The sequence below is a fragment of the Gorilla gorilla genome, chromosome 16 (genome assembly GCF_029281585.2).
Source record: "Gorilla gorilla gorilla isolate KB3781 chromosome 16, NHGRI_mGorGor1-v2.1_pri, whole genome shotgun sequence".
Lineage (NCBI taxonomy): Eukaryota > Metazoa > Chordata > Mammalia > Primates > Hominidae > Gorilla > Gorilla gorilla.
In genome coordinates, this window is record NC_073240.2 from 95,653,462 (window position 1) to 95,674,669 (window position 21,208).

A 21,208-nucleotide genomic window follows, 5' to 3' on the forward strand; every position below is an offset into this window, starting at 1 on the left:
CCTGTTCAAATAAACCTCACTTTTGGCAAAATTTGGCCTGTGGCCTGCGTCTTTGTGACCTTGGACTTTCTCCATACTACTTTCCATAAATTCTGGCACACTAAAATCCATGGGCTTTTCAGGTATGAAGCCACTGTATCTGTCTATTCCAGAGCGTGACTAATCAGCTTTTTCTATGCTACCAGTTCTAAAAATGAGTTGATCATTGTGTGTGTGCGTACCTGTTTGGAAATGTTTCTGAATGTGACTAGAAGGAGTCCAATTGAATCTCTTTACATCAATGAGTAGGAATTTGATTGCTCCCGTAGTGTTTTATCAAGCAGTCGTGTATTCTTATTTGTCTTTCAATCAGGTATTTTTGATCACTGTCTGGAATTTGGAACTATATATGATCCCCTTGGCATTGTTGCTGATCTTTGTCTACAATTTCATCAGACCTGTGAAAGGCAAGGTCAGCAGCATCCAGGACAGCCAGGTAAGCAAGGATTCGGAGTTCTGACATTTGACTGCCGAGAAATGTGTTAACAACAAACTACCACCACCACCAAATCCATTTCGTTTGAGGTGTAAGGAGCAGCCCTGCAAAGGCACTCATTTTGCAGTGGAGGTCTTCTATCATGAATAATCTGGAGTCTTCTTTCTGTGGCATCTTACGTTCCTGAGTCTTGGCCTGCATGAGGGGAGCCTCTGGTTCATGGTTATCATTTCCATGCTGGTAGCACATGTCTGTGTGCTCATCTGATTCTCTGTAGAGTTCCTGTGAACAACCTCCTCAGTCACTAGCGAGAAACCTTTGCTGGCTCTGTGGGCCATTGCTGGGCATGCAGAGAGCTCTGCAGGGCTAACTCCGGCCTTTCCATGAAGGCATCTTATGCAATGTTCTCTCTGGCTTGAAGGCTCAGGAGATTCCCAGAGGCTTGTCAACTCCCAGGGCAATCAGAGAGTGGGTGGGCTTAGATCCATCTATTTGCAGGTGCCCACATTTGTCTGGAAATTCCCAAACTTCCTGTCCTGTTGAAGAAAGCAAGACCCTTTCTCAAAGACATCTCTCCGCATCTACTCATCTCACTTCCACTCTGACTCTCCTGCTCCTGGCCCCCTCATTGCACCCCATAAGATCTTTTTCTGCTCTGCTCTAGGTGGCCAGGAACTTGTATTTGTAGGCTTTTTTTTTTTATGATGTAATCTAGGCATTCCAGCTTCAAGAACCAAGTTTTTAAAACAAAAATCTAAAGTCCTAAGACTTGATTAATTTTCTTTCTAGATGGATCACCTTCACATTTGGTTTCCCAAGAGTCAATCAAATCCTGACTGTTTTTATTTTTCCTTATGTCCTCATAATGGATTTAAGGGAGGTTTCTGGTTTCACTTAGGAAGGAAGGTGGGAAAAATGAGTATGGTGGCAAGAGGAAAAACCTCAGGCAATTTCAAAATTCTATTCTGTTTGATTTTAATTATTTAATGCAATAGGCATGAACACATATCAGTGAGAAAATAGAACCAGCTAATAAATGAATGGCTTTAATAGATCCATTTAAGGACGAGGTTTCACAGAGTTATAGATAATGGAAATTTTTACAAAGAAACATCTCTGATATCTATGTTGTCAACTAACATTTTTACAATGTTTACGCAGGTTTTATGTTGCCCACTGTGTATATGTGTTTATAGTATGTGCATATGTGTGCATGTGAGAGCATGTACATATACTGGCATACATGTGCATATTAATATACCTATATGCACATAAGTGTGTATGTATGTATAAAGCCTTTATTTATAAAACATTGAAAATAATTACCTAATTTAGTTCGATAACACAACTATGAGGGAGGCAAGAACTATTTTCATTTTATGTCTTATGAAACTACAGTGCATAGTGACGAAGTGATTTGCCTAAAGTCACAAAGCAAAAACTACTGGAACCATGTCCCAAGCTAAAGACTTCTCCCAATTATAGCGTTTTTTCCTCCCATAGCCTGTTTTCATTACCTTCCTGTTTATCCATTGGCTTTCATGAGACATGTTTGCTGCCAGTTGTGAATAGGTTAGTTCCCCAGAGGACCCATGAGTACCACACAAACTGCTAGCTGAATCTTGTGAGAATTCTAGGAGGTAGGGCTATACCGGCCCTGAAGAAATTTCTTGATGACTGCTCAGTGGTTTTATGGAATGTAGCAGAGTATTCTCTGGATATTTTAGAGTTACTCCCTTTTAAGAGCATGATATTGACAATTCTTTTTACTAGTGGAACAGTGACATCTGAACAGCGTGCCTGACCTTTGCAAGGTTAAGCAGAAATGCAAGTGTTCAAGCTGAAAATAGACCGTGTTGTCTAACACTGAGCTTTCTTTCCAAACTACTGACCCTATTTGATTATGTACCAACAGATATTAGTTTTTAAACATTGCAGTGCTATGGTCAAACTCTGGCCATTAAATAGCCAAGATTTGTATATTCATCTAAACAAGGCCGTTAGCAGTACAGCTGGTGCTGTGGCACCTGAGCTAAAGCCAGGCACCCGTAAGTCCAGATCTGAGCCTTGAGTTTCCTTCCCTCACCTGCCCCTTCTAACCCTAAACCCAGGGCAAAATAATAATGCCACAGAGAAACCTGTAACTTATTCTTAAGATTGATTATATTCAGACTAATGCATTTTATACTGTCTAATGTTTCAGTAATGGCCCCAAAGGGAGAGAGCAGTCATTATAACAATGAGCCCAGCACTAGTGGAGTATGGTATTCTCAGCCTTAACGTAGCAGTTGGTTCATCTGTCAGAATAAGAACAACACTGTTTACAGAAAGTACAACTCAGCAATGCATTTTTAAAGCTGGATGCCTTCAAAGGGCACTGGCCTAATAGCTTTATTTATAGTCAGCGGTTTTATGTAGATTATGCATATTGTTTAGAGTCCTGCCACAGTGTCCCTGAACTTTAAAAGAGTTATTTTTTAAGAGGTTATAATGCATTTCAAAAATATAAATGCTTGAAGCCTGTAGGCAAGCTTTAAAATGTGTCTGAGTTTAATTTGCATTTGTTAATTTCGGTTGATGTTTCTATAAACACGTTGTGGGATTTCCTTTCAGGAGAGCACAGACGTAGATGACGAGGAGGATGAAGATGACAAGGTGCGTATGTTCAAGAAAGAACACAAAAAAACACTAGTGTTGTCAACAGAGAGCATTCCTTCAGGTTGAGTCTCTCTCGTCTCTTTTTTTTTTTTCTATATTGTAGAGTTACCAGTATAGTAATATTATTGTAACTTTTAAAAAGGATATCCCTTTTTAAGATTTTTAAAAATGAGGTTGAGAAGGGTAAAATAGAAGGAATAATTGAAATGTTATAAAAAGCATAACTATAGGAGGCCTTTCATTGGATGCAAGCCAAGATTAGCCTTCCCCTTTATAGATAAAAGGTAGCCTGGGAAGTCAAAAGTAAATCAAGTGAAATTGCTGCTGCTTTAGGTTCATGTCTGCACTCTGTGGGGTGGTCACCCACTTCCGCGCCTGTCATTTTCCCAGCTGTTCCTGGCAGTGTTTTCAGCTATATGTCTGTGTACATCTGTCCTTTTCCTTCTCCTGGGAGAATCTCTCAAATCTGCTGCTTTTGTTGTCATTACGCTTTCAGACAAACCTTCTGGAATAAAATGAAACAAGTGAAATGCCAAATGAGATGCTACTAGCTTAATGGACTTCCAGTCCCCTTCACTTGTGGGTATCTGGGGCGAGGGATGGTAACATGTAGCAAGCTTGTGCAGAGCAAAGGGCAAAAGGGGAAACCTTGAGAGTAAGTATCCAGTGTAAATGCCCATTGAATAGAAATGTATTCAAAGACACTGGCTCTGTGATACAAAGAGCCTTAAAATTAATTGAGTGGACCAGATGGTTTTGCCCATTTGAAGCAAATGGGGTGGATTACAAAGTAAATCTTATTTGTTGTGTTAAGAGGATCATTAATAGCAAAATAATAAAATCAAGTATAATACTTTTAAAGGAAAATGACCTTTTTCAGAAAAGGGGTCACACAGATGCAAGTTTCTTATTGATGTCTTGATGTTAGCTAGCGGTTTCTGAGTGATTAAGTCATTGAATATTGTCAAAGGGAAGCTAAGTTAATAAGGTTCATAATGGGATATTTTACCAAAAAAAAAAAAAAACAGAAGTATTAATGAAATTATTTTAAACCTGTATGAGGTGATAACTGCAAGTCTAGGCCTCCTGTCCTTCAGACTGGCCAGCTATCAGGTGGGGGTTCCCACAACCCCTTTCTTGGATTCAACAAATTTCTAGAACGGCTCACAAAATTTAGGGAAATATTTTCTTATATTTACTGATTATTATAAAGGACACAATTCAGGAACAGCCAAATGGAAGAAATGCACAGGGCAACGGGTGGGGGAATGGGTGTGCAACTTCCACACCCTCTCTGGGCATACCCTAGAGCACCTCCATGTGTTCACCAACCCAGAAGCTTCCAGAAACGGTATTTTTGTTTCTATGAAGGTTTCATTACATAGGCATAATTGACTGAATGTTTGGGCATTGGTGTTCAAGTCAATCACTGGCCCCCTCTTCCCTCCCTGCAGGTCAGGGCTGGGAGTACTGAAAGTTCTAACCTTCTAATCATGGTTGATTCTCCTGGCCACCAGCTCCCCCATCATCAGAGGCTTTCCAAAAGTCTCCTCATTAGCAGAAAGTCAGGTGTGGTTGAAAGGGGCTTGTTATGAATAGCCAAAAGATGCTCTTCTCATCTCTCTCGCTCTGGAGCTATTTTAGGAACTGAGGACCAAACCAAATATTATAGCAAAAGATGTTCATATCTCTCTTATCACTTAGGAAACTCCAGGAATTTTAGGAGCTTTGTGCCAGGAACTAGGGACAAAGAACAAGCATACATTTCTTATTATATCATAACATCACATTAGGCAAAATTCTAAATGTTTATAAACCAAGGCCGGGATGAAAGGAAGATTTCTTCCTGTTTGGCCTGTTTAAATGAACCACCAGTAGAAGAGGGTATCCTCCCCCTTTAGGAATAACGGTGACCATGTATCTTTGGCCCATCTAATAAAGGAGAGTATCCAACAAGAAGATGAATGGAAACATGGTATTCAGTGACTGGCAAGCAACAAAATCAGGTCATAGTCTAGACCAGTGGTTGTCAAGGTCTAGTCTACCACTGATGTACTTCAAGAGCTACCTGAAGGTCTGGAGAGACAGCCCTTTAGTCTGTGCTTTAAACCTTTCTGGGCAAGGATGACTGAAGAAAGAGTTGGAACAGCAGCATCCATAGGGATAAGCCTGGGAGCTGTTGCATTCATCTCAGCATGGCCCAAACCCATACCAGTTGTGCCAACCTGTCCCAAGTTGAGGGTGCTGGCATTAGGGTTCTCCTCCTTCCCTCCAGAGAAAGTTTATTCTTAACATGTTTTTATTATAGTATTTGAATAGCACTTTTTAATAGACAAATGTAACCATGGTGGTTTTGCTTTCCCAATTTTATATTTCTATGAAATCTTCTAGAGGAATAAATCTAAAATGATATTTTGACTTCTGTTTATGCCTCTTCTGCTTAACACAACCCTTCTATTGTTAGGAAAGGCTGGTGAATTTTTCCATCCTTGTCCATCTCTCTTCATTCTTCCTTCTGTAAGGGATTTGTAAACTAAAGGAATCTTCAACTTTCAGACTTTTTGAGTGCACACACACATATGTATTACGACACTTGGTTTCTTCTCTGTGCAGATCAGCTTCTACCACCGAGATGTGCTTGTCATAGACCAGGACATACAGTCACTGGGTGACTCCCCGTCATAGTGAGCTGGAAGAAAGGTCTACTCACTGAGCCCTTCTGGCTTCTGTTGTGTGTTAGACATGACAGACCATGCCTCTGGGAACTGTAACACACTCAGTGAGACATGAACTGTTTACAAATTATAAACACACAGCCATTTTGTTCAAAACCAGAAGAGGAGAGAAACTTCTTTCTACCCAAACCATCCATCTTGAAGGTGACACTCTTTAATTGCCAGTGCTCCTTCCCACCAAATACCATCACAGACGACTGTGGAAGATAAAAGCGTGCCGGGGCCTGTTGGCACAACTTCCTCGGGAGATGAATGCTTTGCCATGTTCTGCCTGTCTCTGATGCACAGACCAGGACACTGTCTGGGGTCTGTCATTCTTTTATTGTCTGGAACAGGGATTGTTGTAAAATGACATCACTGTAACCCCTTGTTCCTTAGCATTGTGAAAAGTTCATGGTAGTAACTTGTATTAGAAACCAGATTAGACTTCACAATTTTGCCTTTTCTTTTGCAGACTTTCAGGGATAACATAGAACTTTCAGGTAACTAGGTTTTTGCCTTGTAGGAGATGAAATGTACAAGCTAAACTTCGAAGAGAGGAAATCCTCCTTTCTAATACCTGATGGCTCATGTAAGAAATTGCTTGTTACAAGTCTAGTTTTCTAGGGACTCCAGAACAAACAGATAATAGCTAAGTTCAGCCAACAGCAATCAGTTGACATTTCCTATTTGTATTAGATTCCATATGTGGAATCCTTCCATGTGGACCTTATTTGTACAGATGGATTACAATGAAAATTGCATTAATTTTCTACACAGTAAAGGTCAGTAATTGAAGCATGAACCAAGAAACTATTGTGTAAAATGCTGTATCCCATACTTAGGAAAGGTCAAGCAAGACAATAATATCTTGTTTTCATTACAGAAGGTATAAATACTTGCACTAGAGTTTCTTTCTTTTTCCAGCCCAACAATCACTTACATAGAATATTTCAGCATTTTCTATTAACATCAGGAAGAAGGAATCATAAGGGCATGTAATAAAAGAAAAAAAGCCCTGCTTAATGCTATCAAAAAGAAACTGTGCTCCAAGGCTTGCATTGTGGGTTGGTTTGTTCATAACTAGGTTGTCAGAAACAGGACTTGAATGATCTGTCCTTTTAGCATCTTCAATGAGATCACAATTGCCTGAAAGTGTTTATGAAAAACAATATGACCCTTTTATATCAGTTGTAGATGAAAAACAGATATGGACATTTTCCTTTAAGAAAATAAGAAACATCTAATCCATTTTTGTTGATTGATTGAGGAGCATGTTATAATGGAAGGATACAAATGGGTATTGTATCTGTATTCTATTTTCACAAATTAGTTTGTCATCATTAAAATTTAAGTACAGTTTAAACCATTAATTTCAGTGTTTAAAATGATTTTCCATCCTCTAAATTGATTAGTCAGTCCCTTCCTCATTACCCAGACAGGGCCTTCTTAGTGGGAGAAGCACATGGCATGTATCTAGAAGGAGTTCTCACTGTGAATTAACCTGTAGAGTCCTTTGGACGATGTGGTTAAGTCCACTGTGCCTCATTCCCTGTGTTTCCTTGTGCCAGAAAGAGAGAGGAGATGATCTATAATATCCTAACCAGAGAAAACTGATGTTCATAGAGGAGGTCTTCTTAACAATCCGACAATGAGAGTAGTTTTGTCTATAATTCATTTGTGTGTGTGTGTGTGTGTGTGTGTGTGTGTGTGTGTGTGTGTGTGTGTGTTTGTTTTTTGAGACAGAGTTTCACTCTGTTGCCCGGGCAGGAGTGCAGTGGTGCCATTTCGGCTCAGTGCAACCTCTGCCTCCCAAGTTCAAGTGATTCTCGTGCCTCCGCCTCTGGAGTAGTTGAGACTACAGCCATGTGCCACCACACTGCATTAGAGATAGGGTTTTACCACGTCGGCCAGGCTGGTCTGAAACTCCTGGCCTCATGTGATCTGCCCACCATGGCCTCCCAAAGTTCTGGGATTACAGGCATGAGCCACCATGACCGGCCTGTTTGCGCTTTCTTAAGAATGTCTAAAACAGTAAATTGGTTAGATTAGTAATTTTTTAAACTATAACATAAGCAGTGATATTTAACAATGATAAAGTGTTGTATTTTTAAGAAAATAAAAAGCCAGAGAGTATCTTTGAATGGTTAACAATAGTTGCATGTGCACACACTCACCTTCAGGGATATACAATTTATACACAGGGCATATTGTAAAAGACCTGCTTATGGCTAACTTTCAGGGGAATAAAGTGCATGGGAATTCTAATTTAAGTCCTTTTAATTTGATTTAATATGGTTTTTAGTGATGAAGTGACTTAATTGCTAACATTTTTATCATACCATCTTTCAAGCCTTTTATAGTGAAGTGGATTCCAGCCAATTCTTAATTATCAGTTTATGCGTGTTTTGGATGAGAGGGGGTTGCCTTCCCAATTTCCTGTAGTCCGCTGGCAAATCAACTTGCTTAAATATTCTTTTTAAAAATCAAACTCTCATTCTTAACAATGTTTTGACTTGATAACCTTTAGAAGTCATCCAGAAATATTATCAGTCTGGCCTTCTGGAACCTTATTCAGAGCATCCTACTTATTATCAAGCTCACTAATATTCCTAGTACAAGTAGATCTTTCTGATTTCTATTCTAAGGATTGTAGTATATTATTCTCAAATATTATGAAATGTGATATGCCAGACTCAATTAGATGAATTACCTGTCCTTCTCTTAGCGAATGTGCATTGCCTGACCAAATTACGTCAGAGGCGCTGATTTTTTCGTAGTCTATATAGATTGAGTATCCCTAATCTAAATACTTGAAATCCAAAATGCCCCAGAATTTGAAACTTTTTGAGCTCTAATTATCAAAGGAAATGATTATTGGAGCATTTTGGGTTTCTGATTTTTAAATTAGGAATGATCAGCCAGCATGATGCACGTATTCCCAAATCCCAAAACAATCTGAAATCCAGAACACTTCTGGTCCCAAGCGTTTTGGATAAAGGATACTCAACCTGTATTGCATCTAGATATTTCATTTCCCATTGCTTAGAATTGTCCCATCATGAGAAGGTAGAAGACATTAGACATTGCATCCTGATTATCCACAAGTGACTGGTTTTCTGAAAATAGTAGCTATGTCTTTTGTATTTAAAAATAAATCTGATTGAGACCATCCTGGCCAACATGGTGAAACCCCATCTCTACTAAAAATACAAAAATTATCTGGGCGTGGTGGCGCACACCGGTAGTCCCAGCTACTCGGGAGGCTGAGGCAGGAGAATTGCTTGAACTGGGAGGCGGAGGTTGCGGTGAGCCGAGATCATGCCACTGAATTCCAGCCTGGCGACAGAGCGAGACTCCATCTCAAAATAAATAAATAAATCCCTGATCTGTTTTACTGTGACTCACCCAATTATCCAATGAGTTTATGAGATAATTGATAGAAAGGGGTGATACCACTTTTTTCTTCAAGGGAAAAGTAATCACTGGAATAAAGTATTAAACAAGAATAATAAATTAAAACAAGGCCATTTCAAGTAAGAATTATTTAAGCAATTAGATTTATGAAAATATTAATATTTTAATTTGCAGGCTGCTTTTATATGCAGGAGCTCATTCAGTACTCAAAACAAAATATGAAGTTTCATAGTATGTTCCCTTGTCTACAAATGAGCAAACCAAGGCTAAGAGAACTTCCGTAACTTATATGAGATTTCTCAGCCAGGACAGTGGCAACACTCAAACCCATCTCTTCTGGTCTAAATCTTATTTTTGACCATGCTCCGTTATTGTGAAGGAAACCTGTCATTAATTTATTGGTTCATTTTTCTGCATTATTTTGCCAATGTTTATTGATGTCTTTGTACCAAAGCCTCTATGAATACAAAAATTACAACCATAAACAAGGTGCTCATAGTAAACAACCCCAGTTCCCTAGGACTTCTGCTTTCATCAAGGTTTGTAATGTTGTTGTAGATGCTATGTTGGGAAACAGAGGAGAAATGCTAGGTGAGGCAGGACTGCTAAAAGGTGATGTTTGAGCTGAATCTTAATAGTAATTTTTTAACTTGTTCCATTGCTGAATCACACAAAGATTTTATCTTATACCCACTCCTTTACTGTACCTGGGAGAAAACTAAAGGATTCACACAGCTAAACCAGCAACTGCCACCCCTGGTATATTTATCTACAGTAGTTACAGTTATAGAAAACCATTAGCCTTGTTTACCTTGTGGTGGCTTGGTGTTCTGTCACTTAGTGCAGAGAGACTTTTAATGAAATCAATCTTTCAAGGGTCTAGGTTCCAAATATTTTTTTCCCTAATCTGTTGCCAATTTTTCAGTTGTATTTTATGAGTATCTTCCTATTGAGCTGACTGTGTATTCCTTTTACTTTTTCAACCCTATTATTTGATACTAGATGATATTCATGTTGCAGGCCACAAAAAAAAAAAAAGTGTTGGTAAATACCAGTGCAGTAAGTGCTTTATGTAATGAACAGATAGAGCAATATAAAACCACTTAGAAATGATATTGATTCAAAATCCAAATACTATTTTATATTCATTTCCCAAAGCAAAAGAACTACTTGAGAAAGAAGTACACTCCAGAAAGAGTACAGATCTCCCCACTCCATTTTAATAGCACGAGCTGTGGCATTGACTCCGTGTGTGTGTGTGTGTGTGTGTGTGTGTGTGTGCGCACGCGCACGTGTGCGTCTGCATCCCTGCATGCCCACAAAATGCCTCATGGGAAGAAATTCTAAATGACAGCTCCTGGTGCATTGCTGGGATTCCCAAAGAATAATTTTTAATTTCATGTATCAGAAATATTGCTGCTTGTTCTTTGTTATGACAGATGCTAAGCTTTTTTTCATGCTAAATGCCACTCAATCTATTTCTAATGTTTATAGTTCTTCAAGTTTTCAAATTATAGGCTTTTAATATTCAGTGGGATGAAATAGACCAAACATATTCTTATTTAAAGTCTAAAGGTATATTTTTGCATCTTTAGTCTAGATGATTGAAATTACTGGGAGGATTTTGAGATAAAAATTTTTGCATTAATCTCTTCTGAGAATTCTGTTCATCCTGTGACAAATACTACTCAGTTTTTAAGCATGTCAGAAGCATTTTTTCCTGACATGGTCAATTTTCAGGACTTTGTCTCCTGTTTTGCTTAGGGAATTAATAGAGAAATGAGAAGTTTTCGAAATCAGAACATGTAGGAGAGATTTAAAGTAACACCCTGATTATGTAATTAATTCTTAGTTGTAAATTCATTCTGATGGTGTTAATTCTCTGCCAGAGGCTCGAAGCTAGTTTATTGCACCTACGGTGCTATACTCATTGGAGACCCAACGCCAACAAGGCCTTAAGAAAGGAAAGATTTGCCCTCTGATTTTTAAAATTTTTTTCTTCTTAAAAAAAGAACAATTGTGTTACAACACAGACACATTATTTGTTCTTAGTTCAACTGCTTACAAAAGTTAGCAGAAATACTCAATCCTTTTAACATTTTATAAATGGATAATGAAAAATGGTGGGCTTGTACTCATCTTCATATGATATATATTTTTAGGTTACCAAGTTAGTTTATTTTTCTCACAATGAATGCTCTTCTTTTTTATTGTGTGTTTAAAAAAAACAAGGAAACCCTATGAAATTTGAAAAATTCCATGCTTTCATCTCTTCATTATTTGGTGGTGCAGGCTTGCTCACAAAGTAGACCCCTAAAGCATGTGAATTTTACTTATGCCTCCACATTTTTTCACATTTGTAACGAGAAGTGATACCCCTCTTTTTCAAATATAGGAATCTAAAACTATGTATTTAGCCACAATAATCTTGTTCATTTATTTAATCACACCAGTGGCCTTCACTATTTTTATTACACATTTCCCTCTGTAAATTGGAAGCCTTATATGTTAAGGGAAAATAGAAGCACATGTGACAGCAGTTATGTCTTTCTGAATGAATCACTGTTACTCTTCCTAGGCAGTTTGGTAGCAACAGCAGATGTAATGTTGTCTTTGCTAAACTGTGTTATCACCACATTCCCTGGTTCAATCTGAAATGTGTAAATAAAGCCAGCATGATACAGATGGAACTGCAGACGATCTTTCATACAACTCAGGGCAACATGAGTAGACTTGTCCTGGAAGATCATTTTCTTTGAAACTTAAATTAACCCCAGTATTCTTTAAACTAGACAAAAGGTTGTTCCTTCTTTTGTAGCTTTGCCTTCTTGAAGGGAAGGAACTGGTGTTTATGAAGCACCTGGAATATGCTAGGTACTTTACATATGTGATAATATTTAATTTTCTCCACACTCCAATCAGAGTAATGACAATGATCTACATTTTCCAAATACTGAACTTGAAATTCAGAAAGGGTAAAGAACTTGCCATGATCACCAAGCTAGTAGATGTCAGGACCAGAGTTGAACCCCATTCTCTGACTCCATGGTCTGCTGTATATAACATCATTTAACTTCCCTGGACTTCCGTTTCCTATATACATGGAAATACTAATACTAAAGGCTATGTAATACTTCCTGTGATATGTCCATTGGTATATTGCTACATATAAAGAGAAAAGACCCATAAAATCAATAGCATCTTGTTTTAAAAGAGAAATTTTGCAGTACAGAGAGTGAAAAGAGCATTTGCTATTAGGATGATTAAAATGATAGAGGTACAATGCAAATTGAGAGAACAAAGACAGTAGTCAGCATAGACTGGAATCCTTAGGAAGAGGATTCACAAAAGCCATCAAGCTTGAGTTGGGCCTTCCAGTCATTCTTCTATAAGGCCTGGAATCTTCTCTCAAACCGCAAGCATTTGCTTATTTCTTGGGTTGATGTAAATAATTACTTAATACTACTATAAACCTGATAAACTATTTTTTTCCTGGATCCATTTATTTCTCCATCAAACAAGTACTGTAGCAACACTGAGGATGGACCCACCACAGTTGTTGGTGCTGAGAACACAGGATCAGATAAAACAGCCGGGTCTTATCTGTTGATCCCCCAGTTCAAGCAGGGTATAGCCAAAAAGAGGGTAATGGAAGATATTAATGAAGCATCCAAGCTACAAAAATGTAATCTTCTTGTAGCATAGAAGCTACCATACCTTGATAAACACACATTATCCAAAGGCCGTTTTTAAAGCCTTTCAGAGAGCAAAAACTACATTTACTGCTAATCATAAAGATACCTGAGCTCAGATGGAAATTTTCCCTGTCTCACATGAGTAGCAAATGCATTTTAAGGAAGGGGTGGAAACACGTGAAAAAACTTTGTTTGTTTTGTTTTTTTCTCCCTGTCTAGAAGATACTCTGGAAATAACCGATTCTTTTCTTTACTAAAGAATTTTAGGAAAAAGTGATTCAGGTTCACCACAGGTCCCAGTTTTCCCGGAAAGTTTTCATTTACTAATTATCCTCATTTTTAAGCTATTGTATTTAATGTTTCCACTATAACAAGGTGGGATGTGTTGCTTAGGCTTTCAATTTAAGCTTTCAGCTGTTTCTGTGGTCATTACTGGTAGCCCATGAGATGCATGCACTGTGACCAGAGTTCTCAAAGACTAACACCAGGTTAACTCTAACAACCAGGAATGACCCATCTCTATTTTCCTGACTCTCTTCAGGGCCTGAGTGACTAACATCCAGCTTTAAAGGAAAGCTTTTGCATGGTCCATAATAAAACAAACTGCTCTCAGATGAGCTAATCCCTTCTTGCTTCAGGCAGTGGTAGAAAGCATGTGATGTCTACCGGCCCATTAAGCTGTGGCCACTGCCAGGGCCTGTAAGATTCAGGAAGCTTTCAAACTGCCTATTCAGAATGGTTAGTAAGGGAGATGAGAAATGATAGGGTAGGTGTATGTTAAATATTTGCATAATTTAAGCCTTCCTGCTAACAGAATAAAAAGTAGTCTGAACACTCTTAGAATATACTATTTTACTCATTGTAGTGAGTAAATGTGCACTTATCTTTTTTACTTTTTCAATATGTAAATAAAAACACAAAGATTACATATTTAATGAATAATCATGTACAGATAGTACATTTCTTAAGACAGTTGTTGATAAATGTTTACATTTCTTGTCTACCCTGGGGCCTTGACTTGATCATGTCACTGACATTTGTAAATCTAAGTCATAAACCTGCCAAAGAAGCCTCAACAGCTACTTTAATAGGAAGTATCTAAGAAAATCATTTCTGAAAACATTATTTTAATGCATACAGCTAAAAATGCATGTTGATATATCTCTCTGTGGAGCATGACTTTTCATTTAGATCAAATGGCTATTTCTTCCACATTAATTTATATCATTTTCCACTTCAAGGTTTCATTGTACATATATGAAAAATGACCAAGTAGCTGTTAATCTTCCTGCCAAAGGATGCAAACACAATATCAGAGAACTTTGTGGAATTATTTTCATTTTTTTACCTAATATATGAAAACAAAGCTTTTGCAAGTTAACTCTACAAATACTGTAATTTCTAACATCAGCAATGCCACTATAAATTTAAACATTTAGTATTGAGAATCATATTGAGAATCATTTAGTATTGAGAATTTATAATGATAATATGAATGCAAATTTTGATGGAGCAAATATTACAACTAATAAGATATTCCTCCAAAATGAAGAAATGTGAGGCAGAAATGTACTTGGTGTTGGCTGTGATGCACTAATTATTCATAATTGCATCCAGGCAAGCGATAATGTTCCACCACTTGCAAAGTTGTAGTGTCCACACTTACTACATTTTTATATACACAGTTGGGATATCAACAAGGTTGTGTGATAAAGATACATCACATATAAAAATAAACATCAGCATGGCAGTATGCACTTTCTCTTCTTTACCCGTCATCATTTTAGGAAGGTTTGAACCTTCAAAGATATCTCAGTTAACTTAAAACATTCTCCAAAATTGGACTCTTTTGTGGAAAAAAAAAACCCTAAATTATGGTCATAATCAGTTGGAAAGTTTTATTCAAAATGTTTTATGACTGAAGTACTAACTTCATTTTTGGAAGCTTTTTCTGAATGGAAGTGAATTTTTTTTTTAATGGCCAAAAAACACTTTATTTTTCTACGAAAGCAACATATAAAAGGTCAAATGTTATGTATGATTCAATTTTTAAATTCTGAAGTTATACTTTAGGTTATTTTTATTATTATTAGGTGGAGTCTCGCTCTGTGGCCCAGACTGGAGTACAGTGCCGTGATCTTGCCTCACTGAAACCTCTGCCTCCCAGGTTCAAGCGATTCTCCTGCCTCAGCCTCCCTAGTAGCTGGGATTACAGGCATGTGCCACCACAACAGGCTAATGTTTTGTATTTTTAGTAGAGACGGGGTTTTACCATGTTGGCAAGGCTGGTCTCAAACTCCCGACCTCAAGTGATCTGCCCGCCATGGCCTCCCAAAGTACTGGGATTGCAGGCGTGAGCCACCACTCCCTGCCTAGATTATTTTAATTTATGGGAAGAATCCTTGTGATTTGTAATACAATAAATATACATTCTGACCATTAATGGAAAGAAATTTAGAAGGCATTTACTTTTCAGCATACATTTTGTTAAATGTTCTAACATATTGTCTTAAAAAATGTTTGACAGGAAAAGTTCCTGTGAATGAATACAAAAATACAGTGCCTTTGAAAATATTTGGGATGAAGTATATACAGATTTCAAAATTTTAAAAATAGATTGAGAATATTGTCCATGTACCACATTTTTGTTGTGAGTTTTCAAGGTACCTAAGTGCTCGTAGACAGTGTTCTTTCTACTGTATTTTTTTTTAGACAGAGTCTCGCTCTGTCGCCAGGCTCGAGTGCAGTGGCGCCATCTGGGCTCACTGCAACCTCTGACTCCCTGGTTCAAGTGATTATCCTGCCTCAGCTTGGACTGCAAGCATGCGCCACCATGCCCAGCTAATTTTTGTATTTTTTAGTAGAGACTGGGCTTCACCATGTTGGTCAGAATGGTCTCCATCTCCTGACCTCGTTATCTGCCTGCCTTGGCCTCTCAAAGTGCTGGGCTTACAGGCATGAGCCACCATGCCCAGCTTCAGAAAGTATTATTAAAAGTATGGTCTACAGTGGAGTCAATTAAGGTGTCAATTTAATGACACCTCTGAAGGTGATTAATAACAATTTCGTGAAATATTAGAAATAAAAAGATGCCATTAAAAAGTACATTCTTTTGAAAAGTAATCCTGACATGGGTATATAGACAGTTGTAGCTAGTAACTGACTAAAATATGTGAATATATATCACAAATAATCATTCTTCATGTGTCATTTTAAAATATCCAGATGATCAAATTTATTTTAATGCACAAAAATCTATTTTTTATTTGAAAATAATGTATTTGTGAAATAAAAATGGAATAGTTTTATGGGTCCAATATAATAAAACCAAGTTATCAGTCATCAGTAATCAAAAATTAATTGTTTACTTCTACTCTTAAAAGTATTAACAAGTCCAGATGATAAGTTATTCTGTTACTCAGGATATAGTAAGACTCTTTAGCCTAGTCTTTGGATATTTAATACTCCAAACATCAAATTCATTATAAAGTAACAGGACTCATGAGCATCGTTATTTTGGCATACTAACTCATGCTTTCTTCACAACCAGAACCTCACTATTTGGGTGTTTCATAGGGAAAAAAAATTAGACAGTTGAAATAGGAAGTTTTTATTAAATTGAATGACATGGAAACTTGAGTCATTTTCCAAGAAATTGTTTTGACCTAAACTGGATGCTGCTGAAAAGAGGAAGCCACTTTTGGCCTTTGGGTCAAATTCCCTCATGCTTTCAAATGTTCCTTTATAAACATGAATACTTATGTGGCAGACAGAGCTGGGTTTTCACCATTGTGCCCATTAATAGATGTCGGTGGACTCATGAATTAGTACGCTCTGGCAGCATATCTAATTTGTAGCACAAACTGAGGAATTAGAGTAAGGGAAAAAATTCAAATTACGATAAAAAAGTAAAAGTATCTTGAAAGTTTGATATTGCAGAAGGAAGCAATGAACCTGGTTTTCCTTCTGCACAGAATGAATGGATAAAGGAGTACAGTCCTGATGGTAATAATTTATTCAAACCGTTGCAGCACCCTTTACTGGAGAAGGGCTGGCAATGAGGCATTCTAGCCTCTGTTCTTCCTTTGTCTGTTTCAGCCAAGTAGTTTCATAAAGGCAGATGCAAGAAGGGAGGTTTGTGTTTTTCAACATTTCTGACATCTTGGTGCTTTTACCAGCAATCCCTATTGGTAGTGGGTTCTCTTTCACTCCATCCATGGCTCCAGTTTGATGGAACAAAGGATACAAGAGGAAAATGATTTTATTTTTTCCTTTTGCAGCACAGATGGTATTATAGGAATGTCCTCTTAAATTTAGAAGTGTTTGCTTGATAGTTTAGTACAATTTTCACCGAACTAAAATTCTATATAGGAAAAAAGTTCTGAAGAGCTATTTGAGGTTTTAGGTTTCATACAATAGGTGTAATGACCCAGAGAGGTAGGAGTTGAGAGCTCATTGACTACATCCCAATTACAGCAAAGTCAATAAGGGAGCTAGAACATAGCATCAGAATATTAAAAATAGTGTAAAAATACTACTCTTTAGGGAATCTCCTGACATCTGAGTGATTTCTAAGTAACCTGCATAACTGTTAGTTACCTGGCATGGTAAAAACACATGGAAGGTTTTCTATAAGCAAAGTAAGGATAATATTCTTAGAAAGCTGAATTCCATTTCACATGAAGCATTGGAAATTAAGGAAGATGAATTTGTATTTGCTTCTAATGTCATGAGGAGATCACAATCAATTGCTGATCATCCTGGAAGGGAATAATCTGGGTAGGCTGCCCTCCCAGCAGTGCACTGGGGGGTTACTTTGTAGCATGTCCACAGCTGCTTGCTTTGTTTCTGAGGTGGTTGCCAAAGGGTGGATGAAATGTCATCGGGCTGGCAATATGTTTAGAACGTGCTTAAAAATGCAGCAGAGTTTGACTAAGATGCTCCAGTACTAGGAATCATACTACCTCTGTCTCCAACATGCCAGGAACATCTCTGAAGAACAATGATAGGAGAGGAATAGGGTGAGCTTCAGAAAACCTGTGGAGACAGAGGAAGTCAGAGTTAGCCAGACTGACGGGATTGCAGAGTTCTGCGAGGGACGCGGCAGCCTCCACAGGGAAGTGAAGTGCTTGGTTCTGTGGGTTTCCCTTTATCACCTCATGGCAATGAGGTAGCAACTGAGGCTTGCACGTTAGGAGTGGTAGCATCTGAGTGAGTGAACAGATTTTTCTGGGGGGGAGTCAATATTTAAGTTGTAAAACAATGATTTATCTCTTGTAGTCACTCTATTGGTAAAACCCTTGTTATTATAACATGTTATAATATTTTCTGTATCAGCATGATAAAAAATGAAGTAACTGAGTTAAATCTTGCTTTTGTGTTTTCTAGGAATCTGAGAAAAAGGGGTTGATTGAAAGAATCTATATGGTACAGGATATTGTTTCAACTGTTCAGAACGTCTTGGAGGAAATAGCTTCTTTTGGAGAAAGGATTAAAAAGTAAGTTCTAAATTTGTGTTGTGGTGTTTGCAGTAGACCTGCTATCCACAAGGACAGTGGGGTAATGGCAGTGGTGTGGGAGAAAGGGAGGCCAGAAAATACAAAAACACACCAAAGCAACACTGTTGGGTTAGCACTGTCTGACTTCAGTTGGCTTCTTAACTTCACAGTTGGGTGGTGCCTCAGAACTGGGGTGACCATATGGCCCAGTTTATTTCAGTCACCCCAACATAAATATTACTAGTGTTCCCTTTCACTCAAAAATATATCAGTTTGGGTGACAAATTATAGATATTTAAAATGTTACCCTATTCAGAAATAAAAAGAGAAGCAAATGTGCTATACAGGAGCCTTTGCTATCTGAACCACAGAACTTAGTAAATGCCTTGAGTAACTTTTCTCTCCAATTCTCCAAAGAAAGATACACATCTAGTAGCATCATAGATGGATAAATGTGAAGTTAAGTCACCACATATATGGATGTCTTAGGACAGGATACTACTCTCTGGCCCTTTATAGAGAAAGGTGACAATATTTTCAGCTTTATGGGACATATGGTCTCTGTCCTGACTACTCAACTCTGTTGTTAAAGTGTAAAAGGAGTAACAGTTAATATGTAAATAAATGGGTATGGTATGCATTCCAATAAAACTTTATTTATATAAACAGGTAACATGCTGGATTTGATTTACAGTCTACCCACAGCTTGCCACCCCCATCTTAGGACATGATAGCTAAACTCTCTAATGGAACTCCAGTTAAGAAAGACTGTAGATTCATATGTTTTGTCTGTTTTGTTTTATACATTATCAACTCTGCATTACTTAGTTTTCATTTGGCACCAATAAGTGGAAGGTTTTTAATTTTTTTCCTTTGAATTATTAACTTATTTCCCCCTTTAATCTAGAATTGTGTCAACCGTGTTCTTTCTAAGGATTAATTCTTACTTTATTGGTCGTGTCTACGTGGATCATTCTAGTTTCTTTAAGAATATATTGTTTTGGAATTGCATGGGTAAACAGATTAAAAGTGGTGCTAAAAACCAAGGGAAAATCTTATGCATTAAAATGCAAGGAAATCAATAAATGATATTAACATCAGGAAATATAAGTAGTTAACATGCAACTTTATGTAAATACTAATGTTTTCTCAGTTGCACAGCCAATGACATTGCCCTCGAATGCCCATTTATTATAAGCATAGTAAACGTGTATGTTTAAAAAAATAAGTTATAAATGACTTTTAAAGTTGATGAATTTTTATTGAATTTACACTTATACCCATTATTAATATCTTAAGAAAAAAATAATTTTTGCTCACAGATATGATGCCTATTTGCTTTATTCTTGTAGGTTTCATATAAATTGGCAAAAGATTCCTGAATTTACCCTCAAAATGTTTAATATAAACATATTTGAAAGCAAACATGAATAGTAAAATGAGGAGGGCATCATAATTCTTTATTCATTTCCTCACTCAACTATCAGTTATTGAGTTTCAGACACTGACTTGGTCTAAGAATGAGAAATGCAACCATAATTACAATAATGATAGCAACACCAACTGTTATCGCATGCCAGCCAGGCACTCTTCTAAGCCCTTTAAACACACTAGCTCCTTTGAGGAGCTACTTAAAGGAATAGGATTACATCATTCAAACCACCCTATAAAGTAAGGATTGTTAATATCCTCATTTTACAGATGAGGAAACTGAATCACAGAGTGATTAAATTTGTAGTCCAAGATCACACAACTAGTAGCTATGTAGCTTGGATTGGAACCTGTCCTCCTCATTACTACACTATAATGTCATTACCCTCAAGAAATCTCTATTTCAATGAGGGAGAAACAGAGTAATAGCCAATTAGAATTCAGTAACATTAGTGGTAGGGAGAGGTAAGAGAGAATTCTGGGAGAGATCTGATCAGCCCAGGAAGAGATATAGGAGAAAGACAGACCGCAGGCAATTCTGAAACAGAAGAAACTTATCAGCATCTCTGAGAATAGGAAGAGATAGCTGGGCAAAGAATTGATGAATGAGGGCTTCAGTAGTGGAGAGCCCCTGTGCAAACGCTCAAAGCTCAAGACTATGTGGGAGATACAGGGAGATGTAAGGGATTTAGTGTGTCCATGCCATGGAGGTGCGGTTGGCAGTGCCTAGAGATGAGGCATGTCATGCAGGCCTTGAGGAGATGGAAAAAGTCACTGGAAGAAAGTTCAGTGAGGGACGTATTGGCAGCAAGGAGGATAAGAGGACACAGAGTGGGGTCAAGACCCGGGAAGGAAGATCATGTTGTTTGGTAAAACTGTTTCCATTCTTGAACATCTCTAAAAGACAAATGTGACTGTTGTGCCATTGATAATGTAAAAGGAAATGTGTCTGAGGAGAGAAGAGGGCAGAGTGATTTAAACAGGCTCCCAACCCTGCAGTGCTTTGAGGGGCAGCTGTGCCCAGCACAGCTGTGGTGGCCATGTCTGAGATGTGTCTTCAGCCCATGAACAGAGTACTGTTCTGCCCAGCTGCAGCACAGGAAGGCTGCTAAGGCTCAACTCCTATTGATTCTTGGCCATTCATTATTACAATGACCTTAAAGTCCCTGCTGGGCATTCAAGTGGGATGTCGTGTGTAACTCTGTTGGAATTCCATTGTAACTCAGTGCTTAAGAACCAGGAAAACTTTTATTCAACTCTTGGCAACTGGCAAAAATATAGAAATACATAAAACTCTCAAAGCAAGGCTTCCCTGATACC

The 21,208-nt window shown here is 37.8% G+C and overlaps 1 protein-coding gene across 3 annotated transcripts in view; it reads left to right on the plus strand.

The window, feature by feature from the left end:
* The window catches only part of MCTP2 (multiple C2 and transmembrane domain containing 2), a 262,809-nt gene that overhangs the window by 214,425 nt on the left and 27,176 nt on the right, over window positions 1–21,208 (plus strand). For all 3 annotated transcript variants that reach the window (XM_055364239.2, XM_055364238.2, XM_063698856.1), the window contains exons 18-20: window positions 353–475; window positions 3,089–3,130; window positions 18,348–18,457. In XM_055364239.2, coding sequence (XP_055220214.2) covers window positions 353–475; window positions 3,089–3,130; window positions 18,348–18,457 — 275 coding nt within the window. The remainder of the gene's footprint in view (window positions 1–352; window positions 476–3,088; window positions 3,131–18,347; window positions 18,458–21,208) is intronic.